The sequence below is a fragment of the Pholis gunnellus genome, assembly GCF_910591455.1.
Source record: "Pholis gunnellus genome assembly, chromosome: 23".
In the NCBI taxonomy this organism is placed as follows: Eukaryota; Metazoa; Chordata; class Actinopteri; order Perciformes; family Pholidae; genus Pholis; species Pholis gunnellus.
The window spans coordinates 7,419,371-7,436,078 of NC_136550.1; the positions used below are offsets into that span (position 1 = coordinate 7,419,371).

General features: G+C 42.6%; 1 protein-coding gene across 1 annotated transcript in view; it reads left to right on the plus strand.

The window, feature by feature from the left end:
- Positions 1–16,708, plus strand: part of LOC306714569 (glucosidase 2 subunit beta-like) — a gene marked incomplete at its 3' end in the record, with an annotated part of 87,082 nt that overhangs the window by 68,727 nt on the left and 1,647 nt on the right. The window contains exons 13-14 of the mRNA XM_079184616.1: positions 5,186–5,257; positions 15,421–15,565. Coding sequence (XP_079040742.1) covers positions 5,186–5,257; positions 15,421–15,565 — 217 coding nt within the window. The remainder of the gene's footprint in view (positions 1–5,185; positions 5,258–15,420; positions 15,566–16,708) is intronic.

Consider the following 16,708-nt stretch of genomic DNA (forward strand, 5'->3'; position numbering starts at 1 on the left):
AAGATACAGCAGGGTATGGTTATTAATCATACTGTACTGTAGGTTCACAGCCAGTTGGATTTAAATAGGCCTATACTGCACGTAAAGACCATCTGGAAATAAACTACATGCCTTCGTGAAAGTGTTATTAACACTTGCTGCAAAGGAGTAACGTGATTTATTTTTTCTTTTAAGCAAGTTGTGTTTGTTTGTTGGATTGATGACTGCAACATTTACACCTTTAACACATTTTGATTAAAGGCATTTGAGATAAGTCACTACTGAGTAATTATTCATAAAAAACATACAGTATATTGTATGCACACACTTAAATGCTCATTAATATTCACAGTTAAATAAAGCCAATACAAGCTAACATTAAACTAGTGAACAAACAGTGAAAGCGCAATAAAATATGTTGGACTGAAACAGAAAGAAACTCCATCGGTAGTTCATTCAGGGAATTCCCAATTCCAGGTGTTCATTTAAATCTTACTCAGTATGTTAAGGTATTAATGCAGTGTGCAATGCAGGTTTTTACAGTAAGAATGCAATTCAGAATAGTTTAGAATAGTGTGAACTTTATGTTTAGATTAGACAGCATTAGTCACTTATACTGTATAAGTCACACTTGTGCTCAGCTGTAACCTGTAACAAGGACGCAGTTGCATCTGTAGAGCTGCATCAAAGACACTTCAGCAAAGTCGACTTGTTGACACGGCTTAAAGCCGGGTCTGCATTTGGACCCGCAGCATTTGCAAGCAGGGCAGGAGATTCACTATTGATTCAAGTTGTGGAAAAACTGGGGACTTACTGTGTGCACATTTTTCCGTGGATTGAGCGTTTTGATACGGCTCGAAGTCGTCGTATAAGACACGTCATACAGTGTTGCCAAAAACAAAATTTAACTCTCTAAGCTTTCTTTTGTTTTTGCAGCCCGCACCGGCTAGGGGTCAGTTAAGACCAGCGAGTGAAGAGTCAGTCGATGGCAGTATAAAACGGGCAATAAAAGGTGTTTTGAGAAAGTGTGAGTCACCGCAACCACGAGGCGTCCTTGAGCATGCAGCCATAACTGGCCAACATTAAATATAATGCAGCTTGCTGCAGCAGAATGCAAGATTAGCTGAGGACAGACACCGAGGTGCACACTCACTCACGGACTCACTCGCGCACGCACACAAGATCCCACTGGCAGAGATAATAATGTGAGTCTTGAAATATCAACAACAACATGAAGATGACTGAATAAAGCTAGCGTGATTATGACCTTTTATGTAATGTTGGCACTCTTACTGAAACATGTGCTACTTTTTAATAGATGAACAGTGTTGGTTTTCCTCAAAGTTTGCCGATAAACAATTAGCCACGTCACTTTATAATGCCGAGCCACCTTTGACCGCTGCCATGCCAGCCGAGTGTACACAGTGTTACCTGTAAACCAATTAGCCGGTGTTGGCGTTGCTGCAGTTTGCAGTGTCACCATCAGTGAACTCCACCCACGGCGTCACAGAGCAGTCTAGTGGGAGAAGGGCTTAATTGCTGTTTCTCTCCCTCTCTTGAGTGGATCTCAGTGGACTGAGTAATAAATACACTTGTCTTCCCCCCCCCCCCCCCCCCCCCCCCCCCCCCCCCCCCCCCCCCCCCCCCCCCTAATATAACCTAGTGAGTAGCAGTTGGATGCCTGTGTCAGATCTCTAATTAACAGTGGGCTGTGAAATCCAACAGTATATAGAGTTTGGCCTTTCTTGCAATCTGTTTATAATAACATTGGACACAGCGAAAACAATAGCTGAGATCAGTGACATAGAGAAAAGTTTGGGACAAAAAAAACCAAGAGGAGTTGGACTATTATAAAGAGTTTTAAACAAACTTACAGCTGAGTTTTCCTCCCTTTTCGCAATGATATATTACAGTGTACGTTAGAAAACGCAAAGACTTATATGCTGCCTTATTGCTACCATTTGTCTAACTTAAGTAGCTTTAATTAGAAGGTAGCGAACTGAACCCGAAGTCCGATCCAGTGAAGCGTTGGAGCGCTGTAGGGGGCGAAGTGGTTGCATCCAACATATTTATTCCGTAACAATGTACCTTCAGGTCTCAGTGCACCTGCCAAACATTGACACGGTGGTGCCAGCTTATTATGACTTGCGTCAGAGCTGAATTGTCTTGACGTTGACGGATCAAATGTGGGGTACAGAAAGACTCTCCATTGGTTCAGGACCCAAAGGAGAGGATCGCTGCTCATCATAGCCTTCCAATTATTGTCAAAGATTTGATCGGTGACCCACCGAGTTGTATCTTTTTCGTCTTATCTTATCCTTTGTATCCTCCGCCCGGTGTCCCCCTTTCTGCACGTCATCATCTGTCATATTCACCGACTTGTTGAGTTGGTGATTCACTCCGATTCCCTTCCCACTCTCTTTTGCACACTTGTATTTCTTTTCATCATTCTGCCTTCGTCTTTCTTCCGTCTTTGTTCTCCCGGCTATTTTCTAACCTTATATTTCTATCGCTGTCAGTGTCGTCTCCGCAAAGCCTTTTGGATATTTCCTCCTCCTTCTCACACTGTGCTCATTTGCTAAGGATAGCCGGGCACAGTTTGTATAAATGTGCCCGTTTTGACCTTTTCTGCCGTGTCCCATTTATGTATCGCAGGCGGCAGAATGTGAAGTATCTGTCTCGGAAGACAGACTGCTAATCAACCTGCACCTCCGTTTGCACGTTGGTTCTCTGCGTTTCTAACGTCTCCTAACTTTTCTCTTTTTTTTTTTATACCCAGCGACACATTTTCTGTGTTGCCATGCCTGCTTTTGTTTTCTCACAAGCTGCCACGTGGAGGCGAGCGTCCAAGGTCGGATCGCAGTGCCCTCACATCATAAATAGCCTAGTTTTTTATTTTTCTACGTGTGTGAAAGTGTGCAGTGCTGGCGTGTCAGCAAAAGTGGGCAGGGATGGATGGCTTTGCCTTCAGGGTAAGAGAGAGGGTGATAGAGAAGAGGAAAAGACGTACAGGGGTACTCCCTTATGGGACTCATTTGATTGCTTTTTCACTGTGCTACCCCCCCCTTCTTTGATTTTCGTCTTCTGCTCACTATACTTCTGTCTATCAGACATATGTTCTGAGGCTCACATTAGCAAGTTTGTAAAGCAGGTATTTCAGTAACAACACACTTCCTCGAGTAGTTTAGCCTGTGTGTTATTTATTGTGTGTATTGTGTATTGTGTGTTATTATTTACTAATTTAGTATGGGAGGCTCTTTGGCAAAAGTTGCCTCACTTTATATATGGAATTTGATTGTGTATCTAAAGGTCCTGGTTGAGAAATTGTGTCACACCTTAGAGTTTTGGACCAAAGCACTGCTCAATTCAAATTCTGTTTCACTATATTGACCATGCAGCAGTTATGTAAGGTCATGTGATGTTGGAGTGAACTAAAGGTGTTGTGTATCCCTGAGGAGGTCAAGGATAGCTGTGAAGAAACTTTCACGGGGGGGGGGGGGGGGGGGGGGTGGGTGGATTCTCAATAGGCTTAGTCATGGTGAGACCTATTTAATTCTACTCCGAGCTGAACCGCTTACTCTGCAGTCAAAAAAGATGCTTCTGTTATTTTTCCCCTTGCCCGTATATGTGGCGGATGGGGGGGGGGGGAAAGGCCATCCCTGTTGACATGACAGTAGACATGAAAGAATAACTACCTTCAATATATGCAAGTCTCTGAAATTAGAAGCATTTAATACAATCGCCAATCCCCCTTTCTGTGATGTCCATCATTGTCTTTTCTTTCATCTTGCTTTTCTCTCGTACAGCTTTTGACCCCCCCCCCCCCCCCCCCCCCCCCCCGCACTGCCCAGCCCACATCCACTTACGCTGCAGCCATTTTTCTCCGCCACTCGGCACTTTCTCATTCTCTCGTGGTTGTCTGGACATCCTCTGCTCTTTTTATGTCCGTCAGTGTAATGGTTCAAATGTCCAGGAAAAAAGCCGCGCTGCCCGTTTCACCATCAAGGTCTTTGATCATCAGTTTGTTACTGGAGCTAGTGAGTGTGCCTCTACTCTCCGGCCCTATCCCCAGCAAGTACATTAGTGATGGTCTACTCTCCACTAATTGCTAACTCCTTTATACTCGGTTTTACCTTTTGAAGAGCTGTGGGTTGCAGGGTAACTGGTAGCTCCTTGTGTATAGCTCCTTCCAATAGGCAACCTCTAAGACGAGACAGAGACCGTTCAATAATTCTGCTTAGCAAATCACTTCTTTGGTACTTGACTGGTCTTCACCATAGTTTGCCTGCCTGCTGAGTAGGTTTTGTTTGTTTGACAATATAGCTTTTGAAAAAGGGCCTCACAAGTACAGTTAACTGTTTTATTGGTGCCTTTGGCCAGCTGGGTCAATTGGAAACACATCATTGACAAACTATCCGCTTATGAAGCGGTTTGCCTATTTAAACACTCATTCATTTGGATTTGTTGTTTCTGTTTACCTGGCAACTGTAAATCCAATATTCACTTCATCTCGGTTTTGATCTCCCGCAACTCCTACGGAAAACATCTGGTTCTTTAGCTAGACGCTTGACTTTGTCTCTCTGCTGCTAAACACTGAGCAATTAGCATGAAGTAGGTTTACCAAAACCTTTTCACCCCCCAAAGAACAGAGGTTTTGAGAAAAAACAAGAACCTTAAAGTTGCAGACAGTTTTTCACAGCTCTTTTGAGTTGAGATGCACTTATTATTTGTGAGTTTGTCACCAGTGATACATTACATTTAGTGTTTTGGTCCATTGTTAATATAGCATGGATCAGCTTTAGTATATATTCTAAAGCATTTTAAACATTAATTGCTTGCATCTGGTTAAAGAATTATCAAATGTTCCGAGCTTGACATCTTGACAAAATGAACCTGTGTACTTTGTAATGGCGACATTGTTTCTGAATGACCTCAAACATTGTTGGTATTTCTTTTGTGCAATTTTTTGGTACTTTGGTACTAACTTATAACAACAATTCTGTGATAGACTAACATCGGCCTTAAAAATAAACCCAAAAAATAATTTAAAAAAAAATAAAAAAATCTGCCAATAATTTGGTTTAGTGTTTAGTTTTTAATCAAAGCCAGCATAGAAGAGAAATAAATTAAGTAGGAAAAGTATAACCACCATGGACTAAACCTTGTGTGCCAGTTTATTAAATGTTGTTTTCTTGTTTCTCTGCAGGTATACCTATACCCTGTGCCCATTCAACCAAGTCACACAAAAGAGCACCGCAGGAACAGAGGTCTCACTAGGGTAAGTACCTCAGTCATCTCTTCTTTAGTCTCCATAGATACAATCCAAAACAATGACCAACTGGTCCTGGTCCTTATATATTACAAATGCGATACCTAATATGAGAGACTTTATCCAAAGAGGTCAACAACATTGTGAGTTTTCAAAACCAGCTTTAGGAATCCGACATTTGTTGTCCTTGGTCTTTAAACACACAATATAATAATTAGATAAATTCACATGAAAGCATTTTTTCATTTTATAAATGGACCTGAAACAAATCCCACTGCACTCCTTTAATCATTGTTCAAGTGCTCATGCGAAGTTACCATAAGACCAATATTTGCGCTATTGATTTTTTTTAAAAATTGTTATTCAATCTCTGTTAGGCTTCATATGACCTTTAATCAATCGCCAACAGATCTCTATTATAGTTTTAATACCTTTTGATCAATGACAAACAGCGGGCAGGTTTCATACACTGCTGGGGTTTTATTTCCTCAGCCTCGAAGGGTTTCAATTTCATCTAAAGGATTATACTCTGGCCCTTTACCTTCCCCTTGGGATTGGCTGTGTTGAATGCTCGACATTGGTGTGTATCAAAATGCGACTCTTTTGGATATGTCACAAAATGTTTTTTTGTTGTTGTATTCTTCCATACAGATTGTAAGTGAAGTTGCTCTAAACAATCAGCAGAAACACGTATATAGTATATAGTGTATATAGTATAGCTTTCCTGCTCTTGGGACTGTTTTGCTCATCACATAACAGTAACATCTCTGTCAAACGGATGAAGAAAAAAGAAAATTTTAGACTTTTTAAATAAAAGTTTTTCTCTTCTTTAAATGTTAGATTTGAGGTGATAATTATGGGATGCCACGTCGCTGTCCTTTTCCACTCTCATTAGCCTCAACCGTCAATGATCCGACACTTTTATAGAGTGCAATTACAGAAACCATTCCATCAGCATTGAGACCTCTGTGGAATAAAAGCTTTTATGAATCGCTGCGACTCCTCCCCAAGGATTCCGACTCGATTGCAATGCTGTTTTGGTTCTAGCGGGTCTTTGCAGACAGACGATGTTGAGGCTTAAATGACCACAGACATGTGTGACAACGTGTCAAAACATTTGTTCTTTGAGATGTGATGCCACTACGTTGTACTTGTCTTCTTTTAGCAGTTGAAGTGAGACCTTAAAGATAATTAATTAGCAATTATCCCTTTCTGCACATGTAGTTTTGCTTTCAAATGGCAAATTAAGTGGAATCTAAAGCAGGGCTGTGTATTTCTTTTTTCTTTTTTTTTGCACCGCCACCTCCCACACTACCCACTCACTTTTGGAGCGGAAAGTGCAATGCTTCACCATGTTTTTAGCGCAGGAAAGAGGAAGAACAGAATGCTAACTATGAGTAATGTGACCCCAGCTCTTCTGCCTGCCTGTCACTCATGATGGTATGGAAGGGCAGAAGGACCAAACGGAACCAGTGGTCAAACGCATCTCCGACTCATGTGAATTGGTCACTCTGTTTGGAACGATATCGCTGCCAAACAGAGCGTGAGGGAATGATTTCAGGTATATAAACTGTATATGTTTTCCAAATGAAATGTTTTAGATAGGTCTGATCAGACGGGACAGAATGAAATGGCCATGTTCCTTTCCTTAGATGGGGCTTGAAGGATTTTTTCCTTTACCTCAACACGATATTGGAAGAATAATGCTGGTTTGATCACATGCAGACAAAAAAACACCTTCTTGGTATTTCCTGGGTGTAGGCCAGTGGTGCAGCACTATATGATGTACTACACTGTTTCCAGAGAGTGTGTCGTGAAGGTATATGTGGAATGGTTTTAGGGAAGAAGGGGGGAGGGGGAGGTACATGAATCATAGCTTGCACGCTGGGAATAAAGTTCATTTTTTATCCAGACAGACCATCAGTCAAGACCTCGCAGGATATGGCTGGGCCTCCTGATATGAATCTGCATGGAGGCATCCTCCTTCTCCCCAGAGGGGGTGAGGGGGGCACTTTGATTTAAACGGCAGCATTTATCACACCTGCTCCAGCATTCTAAAGGACAGCCATGGGAGAAGGAGAAGGAGAAACGGCATTAACATGTGCGGCCTGTCAATGACGGTGTGGAGCTGGAGCTGCGGCGATGACATTGCGAACGCTCGCTTGTACCAATCGGGCTAGTTTGGTGTCGTTATGCGACGGTTCTGCGGTGTTATTGGGTGGTGGTTGCTGCTGAATATTGATTAAGACTCATAGCGAGCGCTCAGTTTGTGAAGTGTCAACGCTCGTAAAAGTTAAAGTTGTTCCCTTAGCCCTAACCTTCCTTCATGCTTGGTTTTGCAGCATAGCCGGCGTTAGACCATTAACTTTACAAATGTTCTTAAGAAACAATAAATCAGCCTGGGAACACTTCCCTTTTGTAACTGCTCGCTCTTCTATTACGGCCACACACATAGCCATAAAGATTTCATAAGGCACAGCAGTCATACTGCATGCTCCCAATTATCTGTAAATGTAGATATTATACAACTCGTATTCACTTCCTGAATTGCAATGTCTCAGTTTTCCATTTGGCTTTTCTGCCTTTTGCTCTCAGCAGCTCAACCGCTTCCCGAAATGGCTATCGTAACAATAACATCAGCCTTCGTAATGATAATAGAGGAGAAGAAAATGCTTGCATTGCGACAAACACCATCCCACTGTGACAGCGTCGTCCATCTTCATAACGTCCCCGCTAACCCCCTCCCGTCCCCAGGCGGACACGGTGGGTACAATGACGAGACGGCAAACAAAGGTTTACTAAATGCACGCCACCTGAGAAGACAAATATATACACAACAACACGGTGTGTCCTGTTTACCGTCTTGTGTTTGTTTGAGCTTGTTTAACATAGCATTGACTTAACTCTGCGTCGGGGGAAGAAACAACACACATATACTGTACATGCAAAGAAAACATTGATCTCCCTTCACTGGCCTGTCACATTCATTTCCCACATGCCTCCGTGGTATCGACGCGTTTCTCTGCTACATCACCATTGGAGTGTGTGCGCTAATAGTGATGGTAAATAACGATGTGTTGAAGCTCATAATGTTTGTTGTCTGTCACAGGTTTCGATTGAACTTGGTCGTCAGTTTGACGTGTGCTTTGCATGTGGTTGGTGAGGGTCTTCTTGAGGCCGCTGTTGCTTTTTGCTGTCGAATATTTGTTGTTGAGCAATTTTCTAGCCGCTTATGTGATCTAGTATTGCACTTTGATCTAATTGAGGGACGTGTAAAAGACATCATTTTGCTTTAATTAGTGCTTTAAAGAAGACTAAAGCACTATTGCATCTAAATTGATAAGCACATGCTGACACAAAAATCACAGAAAATCCAGTCAAAAAAGGAATCAATGCTTAGAGTAGAATATAAAAGCCACTCGTGTGTGTGTGTGTGTGTAGACCCAAACGGTTAGCTTAGTTCACCATCAAGCCTGAAAGCAGGAGAAAACAGCCACTCTTTTCAAAATAAAATAAAAAGTTTTATCTCATTTGTTTAATAGGTAAAAACAACAGTTTGTGGTGTTACAAGGAGTTACGTGCCACACTATTGTTTTGGCCAAGTAGCAGTGATTTCCAGTCTTTTTCTTTTTTTTTTTTCTAATCTAATCTCAGATAACACCCTCCGGTTCCCAGCTCTAAACTTAATCTTCCCATCTAACTGCAAGAAAATGAATTAGTGAACATCCCAAGATGTTTAGATATTCTGTTAAAGCACTCAGTGCTCTTACAGTTGATACACTGCTCATTTTTTTTTTTTCAGCCTAATAATTCACTTTAAGTACTTGCTCTTTGAACACATTTTTTTTGGGCCTTGCTGCCTAAATGTTTGGCCAAAAATTATGCTTGGGCAAAAAAGAAAGGACAGTCCACTCCATGTGCGTAAATACAGAGACAGAAGAAATAAAATCTACATGTGATAACATGATAGAATAAAGAAACACGGGTTATTTCGCCTGCAACCTGTCCTCAATAAGTGCTTTGTCTACTGCTGATTGGTTATTGAGGTAATGCGTCAGAAGTATAACGGGGAACAAGAGCAGCAATAAACATGGGGCCAGAAAAAGAAAAAGAAAATGGAGGAAAACAAAGTGACAGCCGTTTCATGTTTCCAAAAAGGAAAGTGAAACAACAACACAATATAAACCTCAGGAGCATAATTGGATGCAGTAACATTATTCCATTGTTGACGACAAAGTGCAACGTAGTTTCAAATTCTCATTGGCAAAAACACGGAGTGTGCAGTCAACTACAAACAAGAAACCGGTTTATGCCGCAGCCATGCAATCAAATATACAACGCAAGACACCAGCAGTCTTTTCCAGTTAACAGTGAGCACCCAATATGTATAACCTCATTTTAATTTCTCTCAAATTACTCTAACGGCTTAAATACATGCAGCACCAACGCTCGCCATCAGTCGGATCCATTTAAGTTTTTAAAACGCAAGTCCTCAGGAAGTACACTGTCAACATCCAGTAATTGGCTCAGCGTTGAAGTCATTTCCTGCTAACAACCACAACAAGTACAGAAAACAACTCCTTTAAAGTATGCCCGTCCATAATAACCTTCCACCATGAGCATAAGTGCATTTGAAATATTTATGTTAACCCATTTTCAAAGTTAGCTTAGGATAAACACATCAGCCGCAATAACATGGAGGAGTCTGGACTCGGACGTTCTGTATATTAATCCAAATAAGTGAATCATTTTTAAGGGCTCAAAACACTAAGTATAATAGCATCTCCATGCCGGGATGAAGCATTCTCTCCTCAGAGGAGACGGAGGAGGGTGGGATGATTTTAGATGTAGCTGCGGACGAGGAAAGGATCAGTTGAAAGGTCGTCCCGGGAGTTTTTGTTCCCGGGACTCCAGGGAAATCAGGTGGCTGCGATGTTGGGGTGACGGGGTCGGCGCGTGTCGCCCCCGCCAGAGTTCAAGGAGCTCGGCCCGCCATTGTGCCCGGGGTCAAACTGCTCTGCGCTCGTCACCATCAAGAGAACACAGGAATACTTAAATTGCGCGGGGCCTGGCCGGAGGAGCACGCCGGCTTTGACGGTACAAGCTTTGAATACGTCCAACATCCAAAGCTGATAAGAAGAGGAATACCAACTCCCAGACAATAGCGGAGGACTTCAAACAGGAGATTTATGACTCAGTTTGTGAAGTTTTAAAACAGGAAACATACATCCTAGGAAAGTTAGAAACCGTTTGAATTGTATGACTATTAAGCAGATGCAGGGGCTGTAGAGGGAGGCAGCAGTGCTACTGTGTGACCAAGTCAAGGGAGAACAGAAAGTGGGTATTGTGAAACAACAACAAAAAAAAAGGCTATTAGTGTTGTCTGTTGCTCCTACAGGTTCACATCGCTCAGTATTCAAACCCACAGGTCTCCCTTGAACTGCTTTATTGAACAGTAGATTTTCAAACAGAAATACCGTGGAGAAGTAAGGTAGCCTAGCAACATTGAAACCACAGTGAATGACTGTGTGTGCCCACTGCAAAGGAGCCAGGCAGTCGGAATTGATAGCACAGAGCAACCCCAGAGAGAGTGGGATACGCTGGCCACCAGGGGAAAATACAAATAGGTTTCGCTGCTTCTAACGCCGTAGACCTACACACGCTGGTCTGTCTGAGCTACACGTACAGACATAGCATAGCAACGTTTTCTCTCATCTAATGCCAGGCTCACTTTAAAACCCACCGCGAGTGACCTTGTATTTATAGCCACTTTTAGAAACGTCTCCAAAGGGGCAATTTGTGGTACAGTAACACAGACAATGAACATAATGCAGACACAATTAAAACACAGAACAACAGAGACAACGACATCCAAATGCCCAAGAGAGGAGATTCTACTCTACGACCATGGTAATATGGAAATATGTTCATTTGATCAATAAGGTTACATTTCTACGAGAGCAGCTGAAAAGCCCGTCGTGTTTTGTTTTTTTAGTTTTAAAGGAGTTCTGATGGAGGATGTATCTTGTTCCGTCTCCCTGATGAAGATGAATTACTGTTCATTTGCAGTTTACACGTATAAATATAATAACTTTGCACAGCATTCGCAAGGGAGCTCAAAGATTAACACAGGCAGGTTACAAATGAGCACGAAGAAATTGAACATGTGCCTCAGATTGAATCAGGGAATGATGTTCACTTCAACACCTCTCGACAGAATATCCTCACTTAGGTGTGGCAGTTACAGGCTAAAAATACCGAACAATCTGGCATTTTGACAAGGTTGATTTTTGAAATCACTAGCTCTGTGTGATGTGTGAGTCATATGCTTATATCCAGATGGCCACGACATTGTGAAAATATCTGTGTGCCCCTCTTGACTTGAGTCGTTTACTTGGCCTTCCTCACTTCTGTTTACGTCGTGAGTCGACGGGCTCCGCCAACATGCTCAATTGCCCGAAAAGGCGCCAACGGTGGGCAACGCAGTGCAGAAACTAGGGCCACAGACGCTAAAATGACGGCCCAACATTGTGTCAGGGGCTTTAATATGAACACAAACACTCAAAACCTTTTTTTCCTATGCGGTTTTTAATAAGAAAATCTGGATAAATCCCACATTTCTGCGTAAAATGTTCATACGCTTTGTTCAAGCACAGATTTGTGCGATGGATTTGTACATATATTTTTCAAGGATTTACCTTACTGTATTGTTTAACTGCAAGGCAGGCTTTGTTCTCTTTGAAAATGATTGAGTGAATAGAGAAGAAAGGGTCTTTATTATTAGTACATATTTGACATTTTCATGGTACAATAACGTAATGTGATGGCTGTGCTAGTGTACTTACATTATAGACAAATTAAATCGCTATTCTGATTTAATTTGTAATCAAACTAAATGTGAAAGCAAGCACAGCACATTTATATTCTCTTTTTTTTTTGTAAATTGATTAATTTGTTTGTTTGTTACTCTCAACTGGTTCCCTTTATTTTGTATGCGCCCGCTTAATAAGTGGAGTGATGCTCTCTTCCATGTGTTCATATTAAAGGCTGTGCCGTCCCTTAATTGTTTTGATGTTTTTTATTCTGCCATTCTTTTATTTTTCATCTTCTCCGTAATTATTGAACCTATAGAGTAGTGACTGTTTGACTGGGACAAGTGCATAATTATACATTTAAGTGTTCTACTTAATGCACTCATTTTCAAGCCGTCAAGGTCGTTTGCTGGAGGGCCATTAGTGTAGAGAGAGGGCCCCTCTTTACCTGCTAACATGGCAGCTGCTCAAGAGGAGCATTGCCACAGTATACCAGCGTAGCCAGGCAGAGACATCCACACACCACACTCACTAATAAAGTCAGAGCGATGCAGAAACTACAGTTGTGTTCATATTTGTGCTTTATGGCCCCTGAATCCAACGGCCCACACTTTATTTGGCAATCAAGGCGAAGGGGTAGTGACTCCTTGTGTGTCTGAGGAGAGGGTTGAAGGAGTGGATGATGGGGGGGGGGGGGGGGGGGGGGGGAGATATGACACTGTGAACCCCTGATGGCCTTTCTGCTGGGTAGCCATGGCAACATCTAGCCCCAGTCGTTAATGAGGCACAAAGTGAGCCGTTCACAGAATACTGATTTGGGTTTGACATCAGCCCTGATTCACATCTGTCGGTAGGTGTTGATGAAATATGCACCCCGAGTTTGTTTATAACCGCACGTAAAAAATTAGCACCGGTGTTCTGCTCACGCGGGTCGAATCCAAAACAAAATGTGCCGTGGATTGTTTGCTCAACGGTTTAGAGTAATTATGTTGGTCACCGTGCTGGCCAAAATCCATCCACTATGCTGTCTGCAATTTCAATAATTGCCCTGTTGAAGATTTATTCGTACCCCCAGCATAAACTATTATACATCATGGGATATTTAAATCCTGTTCTGTGCCCCGCGATTCAGAGAAAGTCATTATAAATGCTGTCTTTGTGTGTCGGTCATGTGAAGTGACTGAGCATGCATGTGCCCTTCACTAGTTCCTATGCGTATATGAATTATTTATCGAGGCGCCGGGCACAATTGGTGGCAGGAGGGTGAGAGGAACATCATTGACTGGCACCGCAATGTGACGCCGTCTGTGTTGATCTCAAAGCGCCGCTCTCTGCCGAGTGACCTTCCACGAGTGGCAGAGGTTAGCGACGCCCAGCGCTGCTTCACAGAGTCCGAATTAACCAGCCGGCTCCCAAATTTGCTCTCTCTCTCTCTCTCTCTCTCTCCCTATCTGCCGGCGTGTCATGCTGTAAATGATTAGCGCATTAACAGTATAGTGAGGGGACTAACTTGCTGCTTCACACCGCTTGTTAAAGCAGTTAAAAGCATAGCTGTGAGGTATAATTTACTGCGGTGGCAGCTAATGAGCGGATGCTACAGTGGGAAGGCGACGGTAATAAGCACAGACTTAGCATCTTAACACAGGTTGGGATTCAGCAGCAGCAGGAGGAGGAGGAGGAGGAGGGTGTTGGTGAAGTATTTACAAGTAATCTGGTGGCACATCGGGTCATTGACAGTTGCTGCAAGTGAATGGAGTTCATTTGAAGGACCCGGCTTGATGTTGACGCTCTCGTATAACATAAACTCATGTTATTGAGTGGGTATCATTAGAAATGTTTCAGTACTATACCTATGAACCTTTTTTTTTTTTTTTTTTTAAATCCCCAAAGAGGGATATTGACATGTCTTTGAACTTATTTCTCCATTTTTCTTTTAATGTAAGATTTCATAAAGCATTAAATGGCATAAAATTAAGATAAACCGGCCTGTGATGCATATCCGGCCTGTAAGCATATCCAGTTAATTCAGAATGTCCACATCCATCAGGTTCTCCATCCCCTGTTCAGGCTCGTCTATCAGTCTCCTATCAGCAGCCTTTGAGCTTCGGATCCAAAAATGCCTGGTAATAGAGCAATCGCCTCCAATAGACAGAACATACTTAAAATGCAATCGAAAATGTCCAAAATTCCAATCGAAAATGAGCAACGTTTTTAAACCAGGCATTCGGTGGCAATCCCTTGTCATTACGCGACGGTTGTGATTGTGTGAGCGCTATTTTAATTGTATTTTTGTGGACACCGGATGTGATTGAATCACAACTCCATCTACTATTCTTTGTGTCGATAGAAAGCACACCTTAGTGATTCGGAGAGAGAATTAAACGAGATTGACTCCCTAATGTGTGCAATTAGAGGTGTGTCTGTGTTCTCCGAGGCCCACTATCTCACCCACAATGCAAAGCTGGCTAGATATGCTGCTGCTTTTACAAGTTTATCTGTGATGGAAGGGGCCCTCTAGGGCATTAGAGGAGGCCAGACAGATCGAATTAGAACCCAGATATCTATAAATAAGGTTTTAAGCCTTAAAAGAAGTATGTGTTCAATATCATCCATCATTAATAATTAAAAGGAAGTCTGCATTTGTGGCCACTCCCCTGTCTCCATGTGGTCGGAAATGGATTTTCTACAAAAGCTAAGATACAGTTTATACTCTCTGCTGCCAATGTCAATCTATTTACATACTTAACTATTTTCATTCATGGACTTAAAACGCTCTAATCCTGAACATGTGGACTCAATTGGATGTTTTTCAGAGGTGCAAATGATGAGCTGCGCACTAGTCTGGTGAAATGTAGAATGATCAGCCAATATCAGGCGCAGGTAGTTTATCACAGGGGGAACGATCTGGCCGCATCTCAGTGATGCATCGTGGGTAATTGACGGAGCACACGCTGCCACCTGGGGCACAGCAGGGCTGACAGAGTAAGAATGGAGATTAAGGAAGGAAGTGAACAAACATGACGCATGAAATGAAGTGTGTGCGTGTGTAAGGGGGGGGGGGGGGGGGGGGCACATGACTGTATGGGGGGGGGGGGGGAGGGCGTAGTTGTCTCCGTGACGTCACCCATGGGCTTCTGAAGAGCCCATAGTGACTCTTTAAATGGTAAAGAGCTAACGGAGAGCGACCTGAGACGCAACTGAGACCACCTTTTTCTCAAAGCAGCCACGCCATCAATCATGCCTTACTCTAAACTTGGGAATCTCAGCTATAGGGCTCAAAACCTCCTTTTGGAGCCAGCCTCAAGTGGCAATTTGAACAAGTGCAGTTTTTGGCACCTCCGCATTTGCTTCATTTCTCAGCACCGGAGGTCGCCCCTTGGGCAGACCAAGTCGCTTGAAGGTGATGTGCGAGGGATCACTGGTCAACTATCGGCGAGAGACGAGAGCGTGTCACTTCCTCCGTCTCGCCATGTCTGCTGGCCCTGACACATCTGAGGGCCTCCTGGTACTAACGGAGTGCTAAAACCCAATCAAACAGCCTGGAAGGAAAAAGGCGAGACGCTCGGGGCCCCAGCCGGCTTCCTCTTGTGTGAGCGCCTCACCTCTGACTGAACCCGTTCAGGCGTCTTTAATAATCCATGCGCATCATGGAGGGCAGAAAAGCCTCCTGATGATGGTACGTAAAAGCTGGAGAGTGCTTTTGGAAATCAAAGGACTCCATGTTTGCCCTCATGACAGTAAAATGGCATTTCTGACACAATTTAATAAAACCAACCACTGTAAAGTATTTTGTTCCTGTTACCTACATAGTCCTGTCATTAAGAATTGTACTTACAATATTGTTGAAGTTGTTGTTAAAAAAACCCAATATTAATTATGTATTAACCTGTTCATTTGACATTGCGCTTCAGAAACATTTTGGAAAAGTATAATATATTAATACAGAACCAACAAAAATATAACAGGCCATGAAATATAGCAGATTAGCTTCCATTACACAAAAACAGACCTCAAAGAGCAGAGCAGATTTTGCTACTTTAATGGAAAGGTCAATGTGGGCCCAGTGATTGACAAAGAAAAGCACTTTGGCAGATTAAAACAAACCGTTGAATTATTAGGTTTTTGTAGCTCTTTATCCAGAATGATAAACGGAACATTGACGAGCCATTTGCAAAAAAAGGCTTTCATCAGGTTTTATTTCTTGATGAATCTTTGTATGCATCAAAAAATGCCATTGCAGACAAAAAAGCGACAGGACAAGAGATCAATAAAAATCTTCAACCGACCGCGCACCAATGCCTAACAGGATTACAATATTTGACTAAAATCAATACTTCCTTCAGTCAGTGCCACCTCAAGGAAGCTTCTAAAGTTCTACGAAAGATCAGAGGAAGTCAGCTGCTGGAAGGATAATCAAAAGGCATCTGTCGGTGCTGTGAGCGGTGTTGGACCGGTTCCACTTGCACCCTGGTTTGCTTTGGTTTCAACTCCCCTTGAAATGTTTGGTGCGAATGTAATTAGCTAGCACTGGGCAAGCACAGCCTCATTTGAGATGGGCTACTTCTGGCGTCTGTATTGCTCTTCTCCTTCCCTCGTGTGGTATTGCACACAGAATTTACTCTGACAAAATGCTAATTAATATTTCCCC